The sequence below is a fragment of the Scyliorhinus torazame genome, chromosome 3, assembly GCF_047496885.1.
Source record: "Scyliorhinus torazame isolate Kashiwa2021f chromosome 3, sScyTor2.1, whole genome shotgun sequence".
In the NCBI taxonomy this organism is placed as follows: Eukaryota; Metazoa; Chordata; class Chondrichthyes; order Carcharhiniformes; family Scyliorhinidae; genus Scyliorhinus; species Scyliorhinus torazame.
In genome coordinates, this window is record NC_092709.1 from 336,226,891 (window position 1) to 336,251,884 (window position 24,994).

At 52.3% G+C, this 24,994-nt stretch overlaps 1 protein-coding gene across 1 annotated transcript in view; it reads left to right on the forward strand.

Annotated features, from left to right (window-relative positions):
* LOC140409300 (dedicator of cytokinesis protein 2-like) overlaps positions 1 to 18,008 on the forward strand; it is a 1,572,852-nt gene extending 1,554,844 nt beyond the window's left edge. The window contains exons 48-52 of the mRNA XM_072497681.1: positions 5,317 to 5,480; positions 7,229 to 7,406; positions 9,828 to 9,927; positions 15,764 to 15,939; positions 17,615 to 18,008. Coding sequence (XP_072353782.1) covers positions 5,317 to 5,480; positions 7,229 to 7,406; positions 9,828 to 9,927; positions 15,764 to 15,939; positions 17,615 to 17,716 — 720 coding nt within the window. The 3' untranslated portion in view covers positions 17,717 to 18,008. The remainder of the gene's footprint in view (positions 1 to 5,316; positions 5,481 to 7,228; positions 7,407 to 9,827; positions 9,928 to 15,763; positions 15,940 to 17,614) is intronic.
* The last annotated feature ends 6,986 nt before the right edge of the window (positions 18,009 to 24,994 follow it).

The following is a 24,994-nucleotide window of genomic DNA, read 5'->3' on the forward strand; positions in this document are numbered from 1 at the left end:
ACATCCGCATCCCCGTGGACCGGGCCAGCCAAGGTGCCCGGGCCGTGGGCTTCTCTGCCGTTGCCGGGTTCCCCATGGTCCAGGGCGCGATCGATGGGATGCACGTCGCCGTGCGGCCACCTGCAGGTAACAGGGCCGTGTTCACTAATAGGAAGGGGACCTATTCGATGAACGTACAGGTGGTCTGCGACCACCGCATGATGATCCTGCACGTCTGCGCCCGTCACCCAGGCAGTGTACACGACTCATTCGTGTTGTCGCGGTCATCCATCCCCGGCATGTACGAGGGACGCCATCCCCGGCTGAGGGGCTGGTTGCTGGGCGACAGGGGCTACCCATTGTGATCGTGGCTGATGACGCCTATACGGAGGCCACGCAATGAGGCGGAGAACCGCTACAATGATGCCCATGTAGCGACAAGGGGAGTGATCGAGAGGTGCTTTGGCGTGCTGAAGATGCGTTTCAGGTGCCTGGACCTCTCTGGGGGCGCCCTCCAGTATCGGTCAGATAGGGTCAGCTGCATCATTGTGGTGTGCTGCGTCCTGCACAACATAGCCCAGCAGAGGGGCGATGTGCCGCAGGCAGAGGAGGGCGGAGTGGAGGAGCAGCAGGAAGAGGCGCAGTCCTCCCCAGATGAGGGGGATGGGGGCAATGGTCAGGGCAGACGGGGTAGACACAGGCGGGTGGCTGTCCACCATTACCGGCTGGCCCAGCGGGCACGGGACAGACTGATAGCCGCCCGCTTCACTGACTAGATGGGCGTGGGAATCGGGTAGTATGGCCACAGACCGCACACCATGGCAACAGCCAACCACCCACACCCCCCACCCATCCACCCACCCAGCACCCTCACCCCCCTCCCCAACCCCACACACCCCACCCGCATGCACACCACCGCCCCCCCCCCCCAATTGCCGATCCACCGGCGGCACAACGGGCCGGGCTCACCCAGTTGCGGGTGGACGCGTGTCTATCGCAGGCCATGGAGGATGATGACAACCCGCCCTGCGATGAGCTCCTGGCTCTACATCGTTGGACTATGTCTGACCCATGGCCACAGTAACACCATCCACCCGGACCATCCCTGCATGCGGCTGTGACACTGCAGCGCACGGTCCCGTCCTCTGCCCGGGGGATGTTGATGGCGGCCCGGGGGAAGGGGGCAGACTCACCTGGGGCTGAGGTAAGACCACCCGTCACACACACACTTGCGCTCAACGTACATGACACGCCCGCACACTTTGGACAGAGCACAAAGGCAGCTTCGGTAGGTGTAACATTGACTTTAATAACCAAAGGAGTTCATGCACGTGCCCTAGCCCCTAAAACTCATCTGTGCCCTGCACCGTGCCAACTTACTCAGTGTCTAATTGTTTGGCCTTACGGGCCCTTTGACTACGTCTACGTGGTTCCCCAGACGGTACAGCAGAACTGGAGGTGGACTCCTGTGATTCCTGCCCTCTGACACTGGATCCCTTTGGCGGCCGTTTCCTGGGGCGTCCTGGCCTAGATGGGCCAGGCTGCGGCCCGGGCGACTGGGATGGCGAGCTGCCAGCCTGTCCTGCCCGTTGCCCACCCTATGCACCTGGGACGGAAGGGGGGGAGTCCGAGGTGTCGCGGTGTACCGGGACCTCCCCTACAGAGGGAGCCGGGACGGACCACACCACCTCCTCCTCCCTCGGGGTGCCCGATGGCCCCCAGGCCTCTACATGGGTGGGGGATGCGAACGGACTGGCCATCCGACGCGCCCCCGACATCTGGCGCTGCCAGTCCTGGAGGCCCGTGCTGGTATCGACAGGGGTCTGCAGGTTTGCAGCCATGGAGCCCAGGGGGTTGTCAAACCCTGTCTGTGACAGTGCGACGCCGGCTCGCACATGGCCACTGGCGCCGATGCCCTCAGCGATGGCCTGCTGAGACTGGGCCATGGCCTGCAGAGACTGGGCCATGGCCTGCAGAGACTGGGCCATGGCCTGCAGAGACTGGGCTATGGCCTGCTGAGACTGGGCCATGGCCTGCTGAGACTGGGCTATGGCGTTGAGCGCCTCTGCCATCTGGCGCTGGCACTGGCTCATGGCCTCCTGTGAGAGGGCAGCCATTTCCTGGGCCACAGACGCCGCCTGCACGGAAGGCCCCAGGCCTCGCAAACCGTTCCCCATGTCTGACACCGTCGCACCCATTGCCTCCACCGCGGACGCCACCCGTGCGGTGTCAGCCTGGGTGGCACGCATGACCGGGACCACTCCCAGCTCCTGGACGCGGGTGGACTCCTCCACCTGCGACCGCAGCCGCCGCAAGCCACCCGTCACCCTATTCGCTCGTCTCCGTGTCGGTGGTTGCATCGGATCTATGTGTGGGTGTGGTAACTGCAGGAACCCGGGATCCATCTGGGCGGCAGATGTTCGCTTGGCCTGGGCTGCCCTCCGACCGCCCGGTCCCTCTGCTGCTCCTACCTCCACCTGCTGTACCGGGACGGCTGTGTTGTGCGCACCAGTGAGTGTACCAGACGCCTCATCACTAAAGTGCCCAACCGTGGTGAGTGTTTCTGCGATGGTGGAGGGTGTTGGTGACAGCAGTGGCGTTGTGTCGTGCTCTTCGTCCCACTCTGACTCCATGGCACGTTGGGGTGGGGGTTCGTCTCCACCCATCCATTCTGAGTCACTGTCCGGTATTTCGTCTTCCCGGGTAGGGGTGTCCTGGGTAGTGCTGTCCCGGGTAGTGCTGTCCCGGGTAGTGCTGTCCCGGGTAGGGGTGTCCTGGGTAGTGCTGTCCCGGGTAGTGCTGTCCCGGGTAGTGGTGTCCCGGGTAGGGGTGTCCTGGATAGTGGTGTCCTGGGTAGTGGTGTCCTGGCTCGGATGTGACGGGGGCCTGTGGCTACCCCCCTCATCGCTGGGTGATCGCTCCCGCACGTAACGGGGGTGTCGTCTCCCTGTTGCTCCAGGTCTCTCCGTCTCCCGTGGTGTGCGAGGGGCATCCTGCGGGTGTCGCATGCTGGAGGGTCCGGGTCTCTCCGTCTCCCGTGGTCTCCGAGGGGCATCCTGCGGGCGTCGCATGCTGGAGGGTCCGGGTCTCTCCGTCTCCCGTGGTCTCCGAGGGGCATCCTGCGGGCGTCGCATGCTGGAGGGTGCGGGTCTCTCCGTCTCCTGTGGTCTCCGAGGGGCATCCTGCGGGCGGTGTGCATCTGCGGGGATGGGTGCCTGGACGTTTGGTCCTGCGATACACAATGAAGCATGCATGGTTAGACATCAGGCAGTGATCAGGTGATACGGGGGAGGGGGATATAGGGGAGGGGGGATATGGGGACGGGCTGTTGGTGGCTCACTTGCTCGTGGGCCCCCGACCTCTGCATCAGCAACCTCCCGGTCCTCAGGTCCGCCAGCCAGTTCCAGGGCCCTTTCCTCGTGTACGGTCAGTGGCCTCTCATCAGCGGGCCCTCCTCCAGTCCTCACATGCTCCCTATTGTTGTGTGCGCGCTTCTCCTGGGGGGGGGGGGGGGTGGTGGCAGGGGTAAAAGGCAACAGTGTTAGGCAGGTATATGAATGCACGCCATCGGTTGCGCGTGCATTGCAGAGGTTAAGGTTAGGGCTGGATTCACTTGGGGATATGGGGGAGGGGGGATATGGGGGAGGGGGGGTATGGGGGATATGGGGGAGGGGGGATATGGGGGATATGGGGGAGGAGGGGATATGGGGGAGGGGGGATATGGGGGAGGGGGAATATGTGGGAGGGGGGGATATGGAGGAGGGGGGATATGGGGGAGGGGGGATATGGGGGAAGGGGGATATGGGGGAGGGGGGATATGGGGGATGGGGGGATATGGGGGAGGGGGGATATGGGGAGGGGGGATATGGGGGAGAGGGGATATGGGGGAGGGGGGATATGGGGGAGGGGGGAGGGGGGGATATGGGGAGGGGGGATATGGGGGAGGCTCACCCTGCCTGCTCTGACGAGGTCGTTCACCTTCTTGTGGCACTGGGTGCCTGTCCGTGGTGTCAGGGCCACAGCGGTGACGGCCTCTGCCACTTCCCTCCACAGACGCCGGCTGTGGTGTGGGGCAACTCTGCGGCCGTGCCCGGGATACAGGGCGTCCCTCCTCTGCTCCACCGCGTCCAGGAGCGCCTCCACATCGCGTGACTCGAACCTCGGGGCTGAGCGACGGCCAGCCATCCAGTCGGGTGTTGCGGTCGGGTGTTCTGGTCGGGTGGGGGGGAGCTGCGCGGCCTTATGAGCCGTCACGCCATGCAGCGCGTATGAGTGCTGAGCGCACACACACACACAGTCTCCCCCCACACATGCATGCATAGCCTTCCCACCCTTACACACAAATGTGCATACACACGCAGTCTCCCCCCACACATGCATGCATAGCCTTCCCACCCTTACACACAAATGTACATACACACGCACAGGCGCATTCTTACCCTTTACTTAACCACAAACTTAAAACAAAAATACAAATCAGTCTTTGGCTTGTCCATGACGTGTAGAGGTCTGGCTGTCAGGAAGGCGATCTCGGTAGAGCTGTGACCTTGACAGATTTGCGGCTCATTGACGATACTTGTTCATTTGTCCCAGAGGAAATGATGACCTGGTTTTCTCTGCAGGGTTAACTGAAGACGCTGTCTTCTTTCTTTCTGCTTGCTGCTTGCTCGTTAACTTGCCTCCAGCAAGAGAGAAAGTGAGAGAGATAGATCCTGTCCGTCTTTCTTCTGTCACTGTCACTGAGCCAGTTTTTAACCCATTTCCTCTGTGTATTCTTGGGAGGCATGTCTTTCATCCACTGTCTGTTTTCCTTCATCTCAGAACCTTTTCTACACATTCTGAGATATAAATCACAGGAGATGGGTCTTTGGGTTCCTGATGAGATGTACAGGAGACAATCTATTATCTCCACAAACACAAGAGATTGAAGCCCAGCCTTTTGCATTTTCCATACTTTTCTTTCAAGTCTCGCTGTTTGAAGAGAGCTTTGACACCGCTCAGGGTGGTAGATGTTTTAAGGACAGATCTGCCAGTATAATCCACACAGGAATTTTCCAGAAAGTGGTCACTTAACAGGGTCGGCATATTTACATATATTTCTTTAAAAAGCACAGGTCTTTCTTAAAAAGTTCAATATGCCCATAGATAGTTGGGAAATCTGTAATGCTCTTTCCTGACAGTATCAGCCTTGCTCCAGAGTCTGTACACCTTGTATATTGATAACAGTTTTACGTGCTTGTGGCTTCTTTGAGTGAGATTCTCAATTTTAACCCTTGAGAGTGAGGTCCTGCACATTCCGATCAAATAAACACTCTTGGATGTGGCATTATTTTCCAGTCATTTTTTGAAGAAAGACGAGGAGGAGGAGGAGGGGGAGGAGGAGGTGGGGGAAGCCGTCCTCGCTCCATGATCCGGTCTTTTCGGCCACTGTCGGTGATCTCCTCGAGTTCCTTGAGTTCCGCGAGCTCTGACAAAGAAACATCCAGGGTTTCTGTGGACAGGTACGTCAAGAAGGAATTGTTATTTATTCACCAACTTTCCCATCCTCGGCACAAACCAAAGTGTTCCGTGGACAAAGAGGTGCTTTTGGAGGGTAGTGTTCAGCTGCGTTGATGTAGTGCTCTATGGCTTGGGCCCCCCTTAGTGATGGATAATATCTAGCAGCAAGTAGCGCGCTCAGTCAGAAGCTAAACCCGTAAACATGCACACATATATTACCATTCCTTGTCATTGCGGCAAAATACGGGAACTCAATGGTATCACCATCGCTGCATTCCTCACCATCAACATCATCGGGGTTATCATTTACCAGAAACTAACTGGTTCAGCCATATAAATATTGTTGCTATAAGAGCAAGTTAGAGGCTGGGAATCCTGCGGCATGATAGCATAGTGGTTAGTTCTGTTGCTTCACTGCGCCAGGGTTCTGGGGTCGATTCCCGCTTGAGTCACTGTCTGTGCGGAGCCTGCACGTTCTCCCCGTGTCTGCGTGGGTTTCCTCCGGGTGCTCCGTTTCCTCCCACAAGTCCCGAAAGACGTGTTGTTAGGTGAATTGGACTTTCTGAATTCTCTCTCAGTGTACCCGAACAGGTGCCAGAGTGTGGCAACTAAGGGATTTTCACAGTAACTTCATTGAGGTGTTAATGTAAGCCTACCTGTGACAATAATAGAGATTATTATGATTATATAACTCACCTCCTGACTGGCCAAAGCTTCTCCACCGTCTACTAGGCACAATCAGGAGTCTGATGGAATACTCTCCATTTGCCCGGATGAGTACAGCTCCAACAACACACAGGAAGCTCAACATCATCCAGGACAAAGCAGCCCCACAAGATCGACAGCCTATTCATCACTCCCTCCCCCATAGATGCACAGTGGCATAAGTGTGTACCATCTACTATATACACTGCAGCCACTCGCCAAAGCTCCTCTGTCAACACCTTCCGAACCCGCAACCTCTACCGCCTAGCAGGACAAGGGGAACAGAAACATAGGAACATCACCACCTGCAAGTTTCCCTCCAAGCCACTCACAGTCCTGACTTGGAAATATATGACCGTTCCTTCTCAGTCACTGAGTCAAAATCCTGCAACTATCTCCCTATAACAGCACTGAGGGTTTACTTACACCACACAGACTGCAGTGATTCAAGAAGGCAGATCACTACCAGCATCGAAGGGCAATTAGAGAAGGCCTATAAACGCTGCCCTGACCAATGATGCCCACCACCCTTGAAAGAGGAAAAACAACCATTACTAAAAAATAGATTATCCTAAAGCCGTGTGCTAATTAGCTGCCACATTGCCTTTCATTTCTATTCGTTCAGGGAATGTGGGTGTTATGGGCCAGCATTTATTGCCCATCTCCAACTACCCTTGAACTGAGTGGTTTGCTGGACCACTTCAGAGAGCATTTCAGAGTCTGCAGTCACATGTAGGCCAGACCAGGTAAAGGTGGCTTATTTCCTTCCAACAAGGTGGTTATTTGCAACAATCGACAATAGTTTCATGGTCTTCATTAGACTGTCAATTTCACCATCAGCCGTGGTAGGATTCGAAGCCGGGTCCCCAGAGCATTACACTTGCTCACTGGATTAATAGTCCAGTGATAATACCACTATGCTAGAGACTACAGTGAGTACTTCAGTGACTTCGGAGAAGCATGTTATTGGTTATGCAGCACTTTGACATAGCCAGAGATTACGAAAAGGTGATACCTAAATGCAATGTTTTGTTGTTGGTGATAGTGCGGAGCCACCATTGCCAAAGAAACAAATCTCCCGCTCCCAGGAGAAACCTCCGGACAGTGGGATGAAAGAGATCGAGGAGAAGAGGCTCACCAGGAGGGAGAACAGGATCAGCGGGCTGTTTGCCTCCAGAAAATCATCTGTGTCCGCTCCCACCCCTCCTCCTGATGTCGATGAGGTGAGAGAACACATTTTACCTTCCCATGCGGCAATCGGTTCCCTCTCTTCCCTATTTGTCATAAACTTGTTTGAGGAAATTTTCTTTTTCCTGTTAATGACCAAAGGGTAAGTTCTTGAACTTTACATCTTCCCCCAACGTTGGATATGTTTCCTTCTTCTCCATCCACCCCCTCCGACATCTAACAGAGAATTTAGAATCCAATGCATCTATTTCCATCAGTCACACTCAGAACACACCCTGAGCCCCCCCCCCACCCCCACCCCCACCCCCACCCCCCGCCCCCCAACCCCTCACACCCGAGGCCAAAACTCGCCCTCGGACAAGATATTGGCGCTGGGATTCAAGGTTCCATGACCTCGGAACTCTTCAGGCCTCCTCTGCTACTCGCCCTCCCACCAAGTCCCATCTGCCCGGAGTCTCAAACGTACTGACGCGCCCTGGATGGGTGCAATCTGGGTTGAGATTGTTGCGTGGCTCTGCCCGACCTGTGCCACGCAACTCCCCACTGCCCCTCTGCCAACTCTCACAATCATCTCAACACAGGTAGATTGAACGTGACACACACAGGAAGAGAAGTCCTGAAGAGAGTTTGAGTGTTCTTCACTAACCGCTGCTTAACAAGCTGCAGAACAGCCATTCACAGCAGGAATGCACAAGGAAATGAACCCAGATTATGCCACGAAAAGATTTTAGGTGCACAGGCAAGTGTACAAAGTACCATCCTTATCAGGTTATTACAACTCACATGAGGACCTCAAATACTTAAAAAGAAATTCAAACTTCCAGATAATAGCTCCAAGAATGACACATCAAGATTTCACATTTTAAAACATTTACAGTAACAAATGACCACAAGCACTTCTGACTAAACACTAACTTAAACTATAATTAAACTTGCAACAACAGAATGGAATACCCCTCTTTTTATTCTTAGCCCAGCTAGAAAAACACACTTCACAGGTATACTTTACACCAGGCTTGTCCCACCTTTTCATGTGAACGTCCACATTTCAATGTGTGTCTCACTCATGGGGCTGAAGGGCACATTTCAGGAAGACAAAGTTTGGGACAGCAGTAAGTATGCATGTTTTTAAAAATTGCAGAGGCATGAAAAGAAGCAAGTTGTTGGGTCAAAGCAATAAATTGATCATTTAAAAAAAAAGAATAATGAATAAAAATGAGTGTGAGAGTGTGTGCATCCGGTTCATTTCCAGACTCAGGGTGCTCACTCACTCATTCTTACCCACTCTGAGAGTCGGTAGGAGTGTGTGTTGGTGTGTGTCGGTGGGGGGGGGGGGGGGGGGGGGGGTACAGGGTGAAGGTGAATGAGAACCATGAGACTGACAGTGAGCCAGGCACACACATACACACAAACTGCCTGAACCCAGTCTGACCCCCATGCTCCGAGCTCTGGAGGCTGAGTACTGACATTCCACTGCTTACTGCTCATCCAATCAGCGGTAAATGCAGGGACAAACCAGCTTGTGACTAGACGAGCAAAAAGCAGCATTTTTCAAATCTGAGTCTATTCAGTGGACTTTATTGTATGTCCACCGATGTTTGGTGATGCGATGGCCCGCATTCAAAAGAATGCGGGCCACAATCTGGCCATTTGGATAAGGGTGCTTTACACTATGCTTTACATAGACATACAACTTTCCCAGAATCAATATAAAGTAATTAGCTCTTGAGGGTTTCTCCTGATAACTTGCAATCTTAGAACCGTTTTTCACAATGAGGTTTTCTTTTCCTGGAGAATCATCCCCCTAGCCCAAGCTAGGCAACTCTTCCAGTCTCTTTTAACTCCCCACAAATCAATCCGATTGTGTGTCTCCATCTTCAGACCTGCATGTTGAATCATAGTGATTTTTTTTGCCCTTTCTTTGCATGTGTGTGTATCTTTACAATGTGCATATGTCTATGTGGGTGCCTGGGTATGTGTGTGTAAGCCAGCACAGGGTTGTACAAAATGGAAGGAAAACAGTGGGCTATGCTAAATGATTATTTCTCAGACTGCAGGATGGTAAAGAGTTGTGTTCCCCCAGGGTCAGGGTTGCTTTTTGTGGTATGTATAAATGACTTAAATATTGGAATACGGAGTAAAATTTCAAACTTTACCAATGATACCAACTTTGGAGACTGGTAAACTGTGAGGATGACATGAATCGCCTGCAAGAGGGCGATTAGGCAGGGTGGGGATGGGCGAGTAGGTGGCAGCCAGGACACAGGCTGCATTTTACAAGCCTCCCATCCTGCCTTCAAACACACCAGTGAGGGAATGTAAGATCCAGCTTCTACGAATGCATGATGGAGAATATCTGAAGCTGAAAAGGCCGGGGATCTTTACAATGACGCTCAGTTGAGTTGATTACTTCTCATGATGATATTTTGATCATGTCAATTCCTATCTGTTTCTAGGAGCCTTCTCGGTTGTCACAGCTGGTGAGTGACACAAGAATGGTGGAAAGTCATCCCGATCCAGAGCAGCCTGCCAAAGAACGCAGTCCAAGTCTATCAGGTGGGGGCTGGCGTTTGCACCATAGCAGCTTTACGTGCTGTTCCTTCTTCTCTTTCCTCACCTCCCAGCTCTTCTGTTCCTCAATCTGGGAGACATGTGGCAACCTCTCATACCTAACTCTCAGCACAGACGAGTGTACAAAATAGGAGCAGGGGTAGGCCATTTGGCTCCTTGAGGCCTGAGCCTACTCCCCCACTCAATGTCTGATATGCTTGTGTTTCAAATTCCACATTCCCATTTAGCCCTCCCACCGCCCGATAACCTTTGATTCCCTTGCCAAGAAAGAATCTATCAAACTCTCCCCCGCAAAAAATATTCAATGACCCTTCCTCTACTGCCTTCTGAGGCAGCGTTCCAAAGTGTCGCAAACCTCTGAGATAAAAAATTCGCCTAATGTCTATCCTAAAAAGGGCGACTCCGAATTCTAAAACAGTGCCACCTAGTGCCACCTAGTTCTGGGCTCACCCACTCCTTTCCACAACCACCTTGTCAAGAACGTTCAGGATCTTTTATACTTTAATCAAGACAACCCTCACTCTTCTAAACTCCAGCTGAAACAAGCGCAGTCTGTACAACCCTTCCTCTGATGACAACCCGTTCATTCCAGGTACCAATCTAGTAAACCTTCTCTGAACCACCTCCAATACATTTACTGTCTTCCTTAAATACGGAGACCAAAACAGCACACATTATTCGGGATGTGGTCTCTGTGTAACTGAAGGATAACATTCTTACTTTTATGCTCAATTCCTATCGTAATAAAGGATCACATTCCATTAGCCTTCTTAATTACTTTTTTTTTTAAATTTAGACGACCCAATTTGTTTTTTTCCAATTATTGGGGAAATTTAGCGTGGCCAATCCACCTTTGGGTAGTGAGGGCGAAACCCACGCAAACACGGGGAGAACGTGCAAACTCCACTCAGACAGTGACCCAGAGCCGGGATCGAACCTGGGACCTCGGCGCCATCAGGCAGCAGGGCTGATCCACTGCGCCACCGTGCTGCCAGCCTTCTCAATTACTTGCTGTACCTGCATACTAACGTTATGTGACTCATGCACTGTGAGCATCCTAGATTCCTCTATACCTCGGGATTCTGCAGTAATTTTCCGTCCAGTAATGCTCTGCTTTTTCAAACTTCCTGCAAAAGTGAACAACTTCACATTTTCCAACATTATACTCCATCTTTTTTTGATTTGATTTATTATTGTCACATGTATTAGTATACAGTGAAACGTATTGTTCCTTGCATGCTGTACAAACAATGCATACCGTACATAGGGAAGGACGGAGAGACTGCAGAATATAATGTTACCGTTATAGCAAGGTGCAGAGAAAAGATCAATTTAACACGAGGTAGGTTCATTCAAAAGTCTGATGGCAGTAGGGAAGAATCTGTTCTCGAGTCGGTTGGTACATGACCTCAAACTTTGGTATCTTGGGCGGGATTCTCCGACCCCCCGCCGGGTCGGAGAATCGCCGGGGGCTGGCGTGAGTCCCGCCCCCGCCGGTTGCCGAATTCTCCGGCACCGGATATTCGGCGGGAGTGGGAATCGCGTCGCGCCGGTTGGCGGGCCCCCCCCCCCCCCGGCGATTCTCCGGCCCGCGATGGGCCGAAGTCCCGCAGCTGGAATGCCTGTCCCGCCGGCGAGAATCAAACCACCTCTCTTACTGGCGGGACAAGGCGGCACGGGCGGGCTCCGGGGTCCTGGGGGGGGTACGGGGCGATCTGGCCCCGGGGGGTGCCCCCACGGTGGCCTGGCCCGCGATCGGGGCCCACCGATCCGCGAGCGGGCCTGTGCCGTGGGGGCACTCTTTTCCTTCCGCCTTCACCATGGTCTCTACTATGGCGAAGGCGGAAGAGACCACCTCCTCTGCACATGCGCGGGGATGCCGTGAGCGGCCGCTGACGCTCCTGCGCATGAGCCGCACGGCAAAGTCAGTTTCGCGCCAGCTGGCGGGGCACCAAAGGCCTTTCCCGCCAGCTGGCGGGGCGGAAATCAGTCCGGCGCGGGCCTAGCCCCTCAAGGTTAGGGCTCAGCCCCTCAAGATGCGGAGGATTCCGCAGCTTTGGGGCGGCGCGATGCCGGACTGATTCACGCCGTTTTTGGCGCCGGTTGGCAGACATTGCGCCGATTGCGGAGAATCCCGCCCCTTCTTCCTGATGGAAGAAAGTGGAAGAGAGTATGTCCGGGGTGCGTGGGGTCCTTAATTATGCTGGCTGCCTTTCTGAGACAGCGGGGATTATAGATAGAGTCAATGGTTGGGAGGCTGGTTTGCGTGATGGACTGGGCTACATTCACGACCTTTTGTAGTTTCCTGCGGTCATGGTCAGAGCAGGCTCCATACCAAGCTGCGATACAACCAGAAAGAATGCTTTCTATGATGCATCTGTAGAAGTTGGTGAGAGTCGTAGTTGACATGCCAAATTTCCTTAGTCTTCTGAGAAAGTAGAGTCGTTGGTGGGCTTTCTTAACTATAGTGTCGGCATGGGGGTCCAGGACAGGCTGTTGGTGATCTGGACACCTAAAAACTTGAAGCTCTCGACCCTTTCTACTTCGTTCCCATTGATGTAGACAGGGGCATGTTCTCCACTATGCTTCCTGAAGTCGATGACAATCTCCTTCGTTTTGTTGACATTGAGGGAGAGATTATTGTCGTCGCACCAGTTCACCAGATTCTCTATCTCATTCCTGTACCCTGCCACATTTTTGCACTCTGATTCAACATAACCACATCCTCCTGCACCGTCTTTTTCACGACATATTTTCCAAACTATCTTTGTGTCATCTGCAAATTTAGCTACCATTTAGCTCCCTTTTTCGAAGTCATTGATATAAGTTGAAAATATTTGAGGCCCCTGCACAAACCCCAGCAGGGCTCCAAATGTCACATTCTGCCAATCAAAAAAGACCCATTTATGCATACTCTCTGGACGGGATATTCCACCCTGCCCTATGTACATGCCCATGACGTGTTTTGCAGTGGCGGAAGCAGCGCACCCTGCCCTCCGCTAGATTCTCTATCTTCTGCCTACACTCTTACTCATCGTTGTTTTGAGATCTGACCCACTACGGTCATGTCATCAGCAAACGTATAGATGGAATTGGGACCAAATTGTGCCACACAGTTGTGTGTGTACAAGGAGTATAGTAGGAGACTAAGTACGCAGCCTTGCGACTTCCCGGCATTGTGGACTATTGTGGAGGAGGTGTTGTTCATTCTTACTGATTGTGGTCTATGGGTCAGGAAGTCAAGGATCTAGTTGCAAAGGGAGGAGCCAAGTCCTAGGTTTTGGAACTTTGAATATGAATTTGGCTGGGATTATGGTGTTGAAGGCAGAGCCACAGTCAGTGAATACAAACTTGCTGAGTATTTCCAGCATTTTCTATTTTTATTTTAAATTTCTTCCTCCTGATTAACCTTTTAGTTCTTCTGTTGTTTATATTCTGATCAATCATCTGACATGCCTCTCATCTTTTTCTTTTTCCTTAAGTTTGGTGTTTTCTCGAACTTCTTTAGTTAACCACCATTAGAATTTTTCTTTATCATAGGAATATACTTATTCTGAGTATTCAGAAGTATCCCCATAAATGTCTGCCACTACTTCTCTACTGTCCTGTCCCCTAGTTCAACATCCTAGTTCATTTCAGGTAGCTCAGCTTTCATGCCCACATAGTTGCCTCCATTTCAGTTTAAAACACCAGTCTTAGATCCACTCTTCTCCCTTTCACACTGGATGTAAAATTCAATTATATTGGGGTCACTGCTACCTAGGAGTGCCTTCATCAAAGGGTATTAATTAATCCTGACACATTACACAATACCAAATCTAGTATAACATTCCACATTCCACAAACATTTACTCGCTTCACCGCCGATGAATAGTGGCAGCCGTGTGTACCATCTACAAGATGCACTGCAGGAATTCACCAAGGTTCCATAGGCAGCACCTTCCAAACCCACAACCACTACCATCTAGAAGGACAAGAGCAGCAGATACCTGGGAACCCCACCACCTGGAGGCTCCCCTCCAAGTCACTCACCACCCTGACTTGGAAATATCGCCGTTCCTTCACTGTCGCTGGGGCAACATCATTGAATTCCCTCCTGAACAGCACAGTGGATGTACCTACACCTCAAGGACTGCAGCGGTTCAAGAAGGCAGCTCACCACCACCTTCTGAAAGGGCTACTAGTGATCGGCAATAAATGCTGGCCTAACCAGCAACGCCCATATCCCGTAAATGAATTTATTTTAAAAACCTGCTCTGACAGTTCGAAGAAACTTTCTTGAAAGTATTCTATAAACTCCTGATCCAGGTTGTAACTGTCAATCTGTTTTTATCAGTTTATGTGTATTAAAATTGCCCATGATTATTACTGTCCCTTTATTACAAGCATCCAATATTTCTTCTTGAATACTTTGTCCTATGTTATGGTTACTGTTGGGGGGCCTGTAGACCACTTTGACTTCTTTCTCTGACTATCCTGCATCTCCACCTAAACCAATTCCACATTCTGAACCCCGACCCTTGGTGAGCTCTAATAATTGCACCAATGCCCCCCTTGATTAACAGTGCTACCCCTCCACCTTTACCTGGCTTCCTATTCTTCTTGAATGTTGCACCATTCACTTCCCCTCCCCAAGTTTAAGTGTTTCTCAATGGACCAGCTCACGGAAAGGGGGTTCTCTGGTCTTTTAATCAGAAGAAACCAAACCTGCAACCTTCCCTTTACAGAATTCAGCTCTTCCTGAAATGATTGGTTTGCTCTAAGTTCGTCTTCGACGAAGGCCAATCACGGCAGAAAGGAAATTGTGAGGTTCTGAACTGCAGGAACAAGAGTGAGCCACAAGGTGGCGCACATATCCTGTTACAATGGGCTGGAAGCATCTGCTTTTGATTAATCTCACTGTGTTGCTGTGGGACGCAGATCACATGGATCTAATCTCCCAGCCGGACAGCCAGCTCTGCATCCCAGCTCATGCTTTCGGCTACTGCACTACCCCACAGTGCTGGCTGTGCCTTCAGTGGGCAGCAGAGTGGTTAGCACTGTTGCTTCACAGAGCCAGCGTCCCAGGTTCGATTCCCGGCTTGCGTCTCTGTATATGTGGAGTCTGCACATTCTCCCCGTGTCTGCGTGGGCTTCCTCCGGGTGCTCCGGTTTCCTCCCACAATGCCCGAAAGACGTGCTGTTAGGTGAATTGGACATTCTGAATTCTCCCTCTGTGTACCCGAAACAGGCGCCGGAGTGTGGCGAATCACACAAAGGGCAGTGGTCTCGGCCTTTGTGATCTGCACATCACCCTCAACCCAGCTCAGCATCAACATTTTGATTGCGCTCCCTGGGTTCAGTATCTATTAAAGAGAGCTTACCGGAGAATAATACATATTACAGAACAGGGAGAGGCAATGGCTATGTCTGTGTTGCAAAACCCCACAAAGCTGTTCAGGGATATGGGTAAAGGCTAGTATAAGAATACAGCTGCAGACCAGCTAGGTTCTTGTTGAATAGGGGGAAAGATTTGACGGGTTAAATGGCCTACTCCAATTCCTATGTTCCACTTATTCCACCCCCAGCCACCAATTATTTTCAAATATTTATCCTTTTAAACAATAGTTGACATGTATCTCAATAGCCACATATGGTGAAGCAACCCATGTTCCAATAGGCCCTCCATTCAGGAACCTTCTTTTTCCCTTCTGCTTTGGCTTTTCCCAGGGGTCAAGGGGAATAATTCCCAGAGGTCAAGGGGAATAATAAGACACCGGTGGCAACATTATTCCGATGCTACTCTTCATTTCTAACTCATGGCTCTCTGTGTGGTCAACAGGTCAGACCTTTTCTTCAATCAATGGGTTTAGTGGACGGATAAAGAGTGCCAGGCCTCCCCCATTGCCCAGGAAAATCAACCCTTCACTCCTGGAGAGTTTCAGTCAGGATCAGGGAGATCCTCTGCTGAGCCCTCCTGTCCACCAGGGGTCAGCGATGGAGCAGTTCCAAAATAAGGTGGGTCAAAACTACGTTATTGAACAAAAACACTGCACCATTTTTTTGTCATGCATGTCGTGGTCTAACAGACTTCCGTTGGCGTAATGTAAGGAGAAGGTGGGCACGAGGTGGCTCCCACCAGAGTACTGGACCTTTTGCCCCTTTTCTTTGTACCGCAGATTGTTTACTTCCAAAAACCCACATAGTTATTGCAATAAAGATCTGCAATGCCCAATAAAGTTCGGGAAAAGAAGTCGAGAGCAGAAACTCGCAGCCTGAGGCCTCTCCGAGCTCATCGGCAAGTAAAATGCCAAAGTCAGGTTCTAGTGCTCCGTCCACTCCACCAACGACCGAGGTGCTTTCGAGCACCCTGGCGAAAGGACTTGAGAAGCACTGACGTATCTTGTCGGAAGACCCTCAACAAATCAATTGAAGAGGCCTTGTCCCCCCATTCGAGCGACTCTGGGGAAAAATAATCACAGTGGAAGCCCAGGGAGCCACAGTCAAAGATATGGAAGTGGCCCTGACCGACCACAGCGATCGGAATGCCTCACCGAATTCAGAGCTGTAGGCGCGTTGTTCGCTGGTGGTTGAAGGCCAATGAGGATGGGCAATAAATGCTGGCCCAACCAGTGACACCCACAACCCATAAATACATTTGTAAAAAAGGAGGGAGAGGTGGATAGATAGTCTTCGGGAAGGAATTTCAGAGGCGTAAGCTTTTCATCATTGGTGGAAAAGGTACCATGGCTGAGACAGAAAAGTTGCTCTCCTCCACATCGTGGTATATAACCTGCCCCAATCCTGCCTGTATGCTTGTTCAAAACCTGTCACAGCTCTCACCTTTTGCCATTTCTGATGAAATCTCATCCGTCTGAAATGTTGGATTGAATTTTCACTTTGGGGCGAGAAACAGGAGCAGACATTCTTTCCCAACCTTGAAGCTGACCCCGCACCCACCCACACACAACTCCGGAGCGGGGAACAAACAGGCACTCGATTGGATATTGGCATGGAGATGGCATGGCACATCAGCATTAAGATGTCCTCTCTGCAATCTTTAGATAGAAAATGCAGCCACATCACCACTGAGTTTGTTGACGGGTGTGAGAGAGAAAGTTCCCATGCAAGGCGGCATTAGTCTGCATCCCCGCCCAAATGGACAGGAGATGGTGGTGCGGGGGGTGGGGGGGACACGGACAGACGGACATCTGTCCTATAGGCCCAGAGGGCTGCCTGGAACAGTTTCAGGAGATGCGAGTGTGGGTGGGGGTGGCGGGGAGGGGGTGGGGGTTTTGGGGGGGGGGGCGGCACACGGACGGACGGACATCTATCCTATAGGCCCAGAGGCCTGCCTGGAACAGATTCAGGAGATGCGGGAGGGGGGATGCAGGGGGGGGGGGGCTGTTGGGGGGGGTGGGGGGGGGACACGGACGGACATTTATCCTATAGGCTCAGAGGCCTGCCTGGAACAGATTCAGGAGATGCCGGTGCGGATGGGGGTGGGTGGGGAGGGGAGCGGGGGGGGCAGGACACCTATGCTATTATCCTATAGGCCCAGAGGCCTGCCTGGAACAGATTTGCGGCACAGGCAGCACTTTGCCTCCATGATCCGTCTCGCCTGCTGCCACCGTGACTCACTCACCTCAGCTACTCTGGTTCACCTTTTTCTTCTGTGTTTCCTTCCGAACAGGCTGCCTGCCCGGCGACACCAGACGACAGCAAGACTCTCAAGTCCCCGCCGCCCCCTCCGCCACCAAAGAACAAGCGAGTTGCACCTCACTCGCAGAGCTGACCGCACACTTTCCCAAGACAGAAGAAGCTTTGCCAACCTCAATGCGACGCTCAGGGTGCCACGGCCAGCCTGGTAGAATGTGATGTCACATTACCAAGCAACAGGACTAGTGCGCAAACTCCCTCCGCCTCCACATTTTGTTGTCCTGTATTAAAAATGACCTACGCACAGCGCTAAGAATTATTTTAACAAATATACCTCTTTTGTTTAAACGCGACTCAATCGTTCTTTATATTTGCACTGTAGTGATGCAGACACTGTATATTAAATGGCTGCAAGCCACACAATCTACTTTGACTTGATACTGTTCTGTGAGCTATAGAACTCCCAGCCGGTCAGCTCACTTTTCTTTCTATAAAGAAATAACTTGTATATTTATGGTGTCTCCACCTTTCCCCAACAAGTGAGTCTAACCATTTCCCCATTGGCATCGCCGTATCCAACATCCTCAGCATCCTGGGGCATTGGCACTGGCCAGATACTCAACTGGGTCTGCCACATAAATACCATGCTTGCAGAAGAAGTCAAAGGATGGGAGTTCTGTGGTGACTTGCTAGTCTTCTCACTTCCTGGGACCCACAGGTGTGTTGGAATACCCCAGTGTAAATCATTGGCTGTGGACCACTGAGTCTGTGAAAGGTGCGATATGAATGCAAGTCCCTTCATTCTTCACTGTTCCCTGCCAGCCTAGTTTAAAACCCATCTGCTTCACCAATGTCCCTTAGAGAAAGAAATCTGTCATCCTTATCCATCTGGTCTACATGTGACTCCAGACCCACAGCAATGTGGTTGACTCTTAACTGCCCTTTGAAATGGCCCGACAAGACCCTGAGTTCAAGGGCAATTAGGGATGGGTAACAAATGCTGGCCTTTCCAGCGACGCGCACATCCCATGTAAGAACAAATATGAAAAAGTTTGACATCAACCGGGACAAAGCAGTTCGCTTGATTAGCACCCCATCTACCAATTTGAACACTCCCTCCCTCCCACTTCCCACCGATGCATAGCAACAGCCATGTGCACCATTTACAAGTTGCACCGCAGCAACGACCCAAGGCTCCTTCGACTGCACCTTCCAAACCTGTGACCTACACCATCCATCAGGACAAGGGCAGCCGATACATGGGAACACCATCACCTGGAGGTTTCCCTCCAAACTGCACACCTATCCTGACTTGGAAATATCTCGCTGTCCCTTCACTGCCGCTGGGTCAAAATCCTGGAACTCTTGACGTGACGTAACATGGGAAATGTGGCAGCCAATTTTCACACAGCAAGCTGCCAGAAATCTCCCACCTTCTAATGGACAATCAGGATGGGCAATTGGTTCTGGCCTCGTCGGCAATACTTACATCCTACGCATGAATAAAAAAAAATGTAATGGTAATGACCAGACCATCTGTCTTTTTCGTGATCAGAAGCATTAAATGGTGGGAAACACGCAGTGTCAGACAGTTGCTATGGAAATGGACAGGACTAACTGGATTGATGACTAGGGGGGGGTGCAGGGACTGAACCAATCATCTACCTGAAGCAGGGATAGTATTTGACTTCTTGTTTCAGTGGATTGGAAGATCCCACCAACGGGAACAGCCGGAAAATTTTGGCCGGCATCTCCACATCATGGCTCCGAAAGCTAGTGATTCGAAACAAACCTGTTGGACTTTAACCTGGTGTAAGACTGCTTACTGTGCCCACCTCAGTCCAACGCCGGCATCTCCACATCATAGTTCCTTTCAATAGGGTGCAAAGACAGGTCAAACAGTTTAAGCTGGGTGGTGGGAAAAACTGTTAGAAACAATAATTCGGGACAAAATGCGAGTTATTAAGGAAATTCGGCATGAATTTGTGAATCGTGTTTAACTAACATGCTGAGATTTTTTGATGTGGGTAACGCTGTTGGCGTGGTGTACATGAACTTCCAAAGGAGTTCGCTAAAAGCGCCACACAGCAGACCTGTGGGTCACGTTCGAGCAGATGCAGTAAAAGGGGACAACAGCAGTATGGGTGGCACGGTAGCACAGTGGTTAGCACTGTTGCTTCACAGCGCCAGGTTCTATTTCCGGCTTGGGTCACTGTCTGTGTGGAGCCTGCAATTTCTCACCGTATCAGCGTGGGTTTCCTCGGGGTGCTCCGGTCCCCTCCCAAAAGTCCCGAAAGACATGGGGCTGGATTCTCTGCAGCCCGACGCCAAAATCGCGGCCGACGTCGGGGCGAAGAATCCAGTTCGACACTGTAATCGGGCCCTGCGCCGGTTCGGCGATTCTCCGAGCACCAAAAATCGGCGTCACTGTGGAGCACACCGCGCCGCTGGGGGGGCCATTGACAGAGGCCAGCTCAGCAATCCTCCACCCCTGACTGGCCGAGTTCCCGACGGCGTGGAATAACCTGCTATTGACGGTCGGGATGCTCGCGTGGCGGCTGCGGACTCAGTCCACGGCCGCCCTGGTCGGGGCGGGCGGATCGGAGGGCAGTGGGGGGAGATGCTTATAGGCGGCCGGCGATTAACTGTGTGGATTTTGAGGATCGGGCGCGCGGCCGATCGGGACTCTCTTCCTTCGGTCTGGCTCCGCGGTCCGAGCCGCCATGGAGCACGACGCGGCTGCTGGAGGCCAACACCGTGTACATGTGCAGCCTCCGACCCGGAACTGCGGCGAGATTCACTCCGGGTCCCTGCCAGCCCCCTGCAGGGCTACGAATTTGTTTCACCTTTTTGCAGGAATTTCAGGAGTAACACTCCACCGTTTTGACTCCGGCGTGGGGACATCATCTCAATAATGGAGAATCCAGCCCACGCTGTTAGGGGAATTGGACATTCTGAATTCTCCCTCGGTGTACCCGAACAGGTGCCAAAATGTGGCGACTGGGGGCTTTTCACAGTAACTTCATTGCAGTGTTAATGTAAGCCTACTTGTGACAATAATAAAGATTATTACTATTATTAAATTCGCTGAGTGACCAATAACAGGGGCCCAGATCCTTCAGTTTCTGGATTGCCCGAGGCCAGATTTATGAACCCATGAAAGTCTCAAAGCGCTGATCTCCATGGGAATTATCTGGGAAGTTTGAACATCTGACGGGCAATTCTCTGACTCCTCAAAATCCTCGCGAATCTCTTCAGATCGTTCCACAGATGTACCTGAAACATTGGACAGAAAATTCCTAATCAAATTCCTAGCTAACTACAGTGCTGACCCCCCTCAATCACTCGCAGTGACCCCACCCATCATCAACCCCCACTGACACCCAAACTACTGGCCTCACTGCTCTCTCGACCTGACCCGTCTGCTCCCCACCCCTATACAACAAACCCCCAATCAGACATGACTAACCCCCCCCAACCCAACCACACTCTGGCCCCCTTTACCAACTACTCCCCCAAACCAACTCAGCCTGACTACCCCTCAACATCTGACCTGATGACCCCCTGACCCACGCACCCATTTACCCACCTACCTACCTCTACCATCTGTCACCCTATCCTCTTAGCTAACCTTGCAATATGGCAGCCAGTGCCATAAAAAGGAGTCGTGGCTTGTCTCCACCACCAGCTCCACCTCCCCCCCCCCCCCCCCCCCCCCCCCCCCCTCCCGGCACTGCGATGGAGTTATTTATGCGACTGTACGCTTTGCATTTCTGAAGAAGCCAGGCACAGATGCCCTGACCAATAATGCGGAGCAGGGCAAGGAGAGGGTGCTGGCCAACAGCCAGGGACGGGATCAGCAGGGCAACCTCCAGGACAGGGCAGAAAAAAAATATATGGGCGGCATGGTGGCACAGTGGTTAGCACTGCTGCCTCAAAGCACGAGAGACCCGGGTTCGATCGCGGCCTTGGGTGACTGTTTATGTGGAGTTTGCACGTTCTCCCCGTGTGTGCGTGGGTTTCCTCCGGGTGCTCCGATTTCCTCCCACAGTCCAAAGATGTGCGGGTTAGGTGGATTGGCCATGACAACTTGCCCTTTAGTTTCCAAAGTTGTGCATGTTAGCTTAAATTACCGCCTAGTGTCCAGGGATGTGCAAGTTAGGTGGTGTTAGGGTGGCGGATCGGCCTAGATAGGGTGCTTTTTCGGAGCACTCGATGGGTTGAATGGGGTGCTCTTTCCAAGGACCAGTGCAGACTCGATGGGCCGAATGACCTTCCTCTACACTGTAAATTCTATGACATGATTCTATGATTTCTCACCCAACGCTGCTGGAAATCCATGTGCACTGCCGGTGGGAAAAGTCAATCCCAACGACCTCAGATTTCCGGCCGACATAAAATAAAAGGGTACAATTCAAAATGGGGTCAAGGAAGAAAGGGACATTTGTGTCTCTGTGCATAAAAACATTGAAGGTGGTAGAGCAGGTGGAGAGAGCAGGTAATGAAGCAGAGTGTAGCCTGGGCTTTATTAACGGACAGAAGGTACAAGAGCTAGAAAATTATGTTAAATCTATATTAAAAAATGACCTGGCCTCAACTGCAGAATTGCACCTAGTTCTGGACACCACACTTTAGGGAAGATGTGAAAACACTGGAGAGAGAAAGAGTGCAGAAATAATTCACGAAAATGGAACCAGAGATGAGAACGTTCAGTTGCACAGAAAGAATGGAGAAGTTGGGCTGTGGGCTGTTCTCCTTGGAGAGACGAAGATGAAGAGAAAACATTTTACGCAGCCAGTGGTTAGGATCTGGAATTCACTGCCTGAAATGAAACAAAATGAAAATCGCTTATTGTCACAAGTAGGCTTCAAATGAAGTTACTGTGAAAAGCCCCTAGTCGCCACATTCCGGCGCCTGTTCGGGGAGGCCGGTACGGGAATTGAACCGTGCTGCTGACCTGCCTTGGTCTGCTTTAAAAGCCAGCTATTTAGCTCTGTGCTAACCAGCCTGAGAGTGTGGTGGAATCAAGGCTTTCAAGAGGTCCAACATAGGAACATAGGAATTAGGAGCAGAAGTGGGCAATTTAGCCCCTCGAGCCTGCTCCACCATTCAATCAGATCATGGCTGATCTCTTCCTGATCTCAAATCCGCATCCCTAAATCCCTTCAACACATTTTTAAAAATCAGAAATACATCTATCTCCTTCTTGCAATCTTTTAATGATATAGATTCCAAAGCACTATGGTGCAGGCCGAATGACCTCCTTCTGCACTGTAAATTCTATGATTCTATGGGGCAGCGAGCTCCACAACTTCTCCAACCGGCTTCCGGTTGCAGCTATGCGGAGCTAAGCCGCACGATTCGGCAGCTCCCGCGATTACGGACTTTCGGGCTCGCTCGAGGAGCCCCAACGGAATTTTTTTTACAGACAACCCGTGGGGAAGAGAAGAGAGAGGTCCCCTACCGACTTTTATAGACCAGATCCGAAGTGCAACGGTCAAAAAAGCGGCATTGGAGCAGCGGGAGAAGCGAGGGAAAAAAAGCAAAATGGCGGCGGCCGGGGACAAAGAGGAGATGCAGGAATTCATCAAGCGCTGCTTCGAGGAGCTGCGCAAGGAGATGCTGGCACCTATGCTGGCGGTAATTGAAGGACTAGGGATAACCCAGAAGGCCTACGAGGTGAAGATCCAGGAGGTCCAGAAAAGAGTGAGTGAGAATGAGGACGAGCTCTTGGGCCTGGCGGTGAGAGTGGAGCGGCACGAGGCGCTGCACAAGAGGTGGGCGGGAAGACTCGAAGACCTGGAGAACAGGTCGAGGAGAAAGAATCTGCGAATCCTGGGTCTCCCTGAGGGAGTGGAGGGGGCTGATGCCGGGGCATACGCGAGTACGATGCTCGAGACGATGATGGGCACGAAGGCCCCTTCGAGGGTGCTGGAGCTGGACGGGGCGCACCGGGTGCTGGCGAGAAAGCCCAAGGCAACTGAGCCGCCAAGGGCAATGGTGGTGAGATTTCACCGGTTTACGGACAGAGAGAGGGTCCTGAAATGGGCCAAGAAGGAGCGGAGCAGCAAGTGGGACAATGCAGAGATCCGAATATACCCGGACTGGAGCACGGAGGTTGCCAAGCGGAGAGCGGGTTTCAACCGGGCCAAAGCGGTGCTGCATCAGAAAGGAGTGAAATTTTGAATGCTGCAGCCAGCGCGACTGTGGGTTACATACAAGGACCAACATTACTACTTTGAAACGCCTGAAGAGACGTGGACCTTTATAAAAGCTGAAAAGTTGGACTCTAACTGAGGATTTGTGAGGGTGGGAGGTGTCTGAGGGTTGAAGTATGATGGTTGTTGTATATAGGGGGTCAATCACGCACAGGAAATGTTATATGGGCTGGGGGAGAGAGACTGGGCCGCGACAGGAGCTGCGGCAGAGGGGGCGGGGCAGGCTTTGGAAAGCGCGCGGGAAGAAAGGCGGGAAGGGAAACGAAGGATTGATTGGGAGACTCCCACACGGGGGGGTCAAAGGGACGGCAGGGGGAAGCCGGGGTCAGCAGGTGTCAGCTGACTTACGGGAGTGACATGGGGGGAGCAAAAAAGCTAGACAGGGGTCTAGCGGGGGGGGGAGGGGAGGGGGGAAGGGGGAGGAGGGGGGAAGGGGGGGGAAAAAGGGTTGCTGCTGCACTGGCCGAAAGGGAACGGGACGCAGAAGAGGTGGCCGGGATGGAGGTCCCCCGGCTGGGGGACTGGAGGGCGAGGGAGACGCGGACACAGGACTGGCCCAGAAAAGGAGATGGCTAGTCGGCGCGGGGGGTTGGGGGGGGGGGGCGGTGGCGGTGAGAGCCCCTCCAATCCGGCTGATAACGTGGAACATGAGGGGCCTGAACGGGCCGGTGAAGAGGGCTCGAGTGTTCGCGCACTTGAAGGGACTGAAGGTAGACGTGGCTATGCTCCAAGAGACACACCTGAAGGTGGCGGACCAGGTCAGGTTAAGAAGGGGATGGGTAGGACTGGTATTTCACTCGGGACTGGACGCGGAAAATAGAGGGGTGGCAATTTTGGTGGGAAAGCATGTGTCATTTGAGGCCAAGACTATCATAGTGGATAATGGAGGGAGATATGTGATGGTGAGTGGTAGGTTGCAAGGGACGTGGGTGGTGTTGGTAAATGTATACACCCCGAACTGGGATGATGCTGGATTCAAGAAGCGCATGTTGGGGCGCATTCCGGACCTGGAGGTAGGAGGCCTGATAATGGGAGGGGACTTCAATACAGTGCTGGACCCAGCACTGGACCGTTCCAGATCAAGGACGGGAAAGAGGCCGGCGGCGGCCAAGGTGCTCAGGGGGTTTATGGATCAGATGGGGGAGTGGACCCATGGAGGTTTGCAAGACCGCAGGCCAGGGAATTTGCTTTCTTCT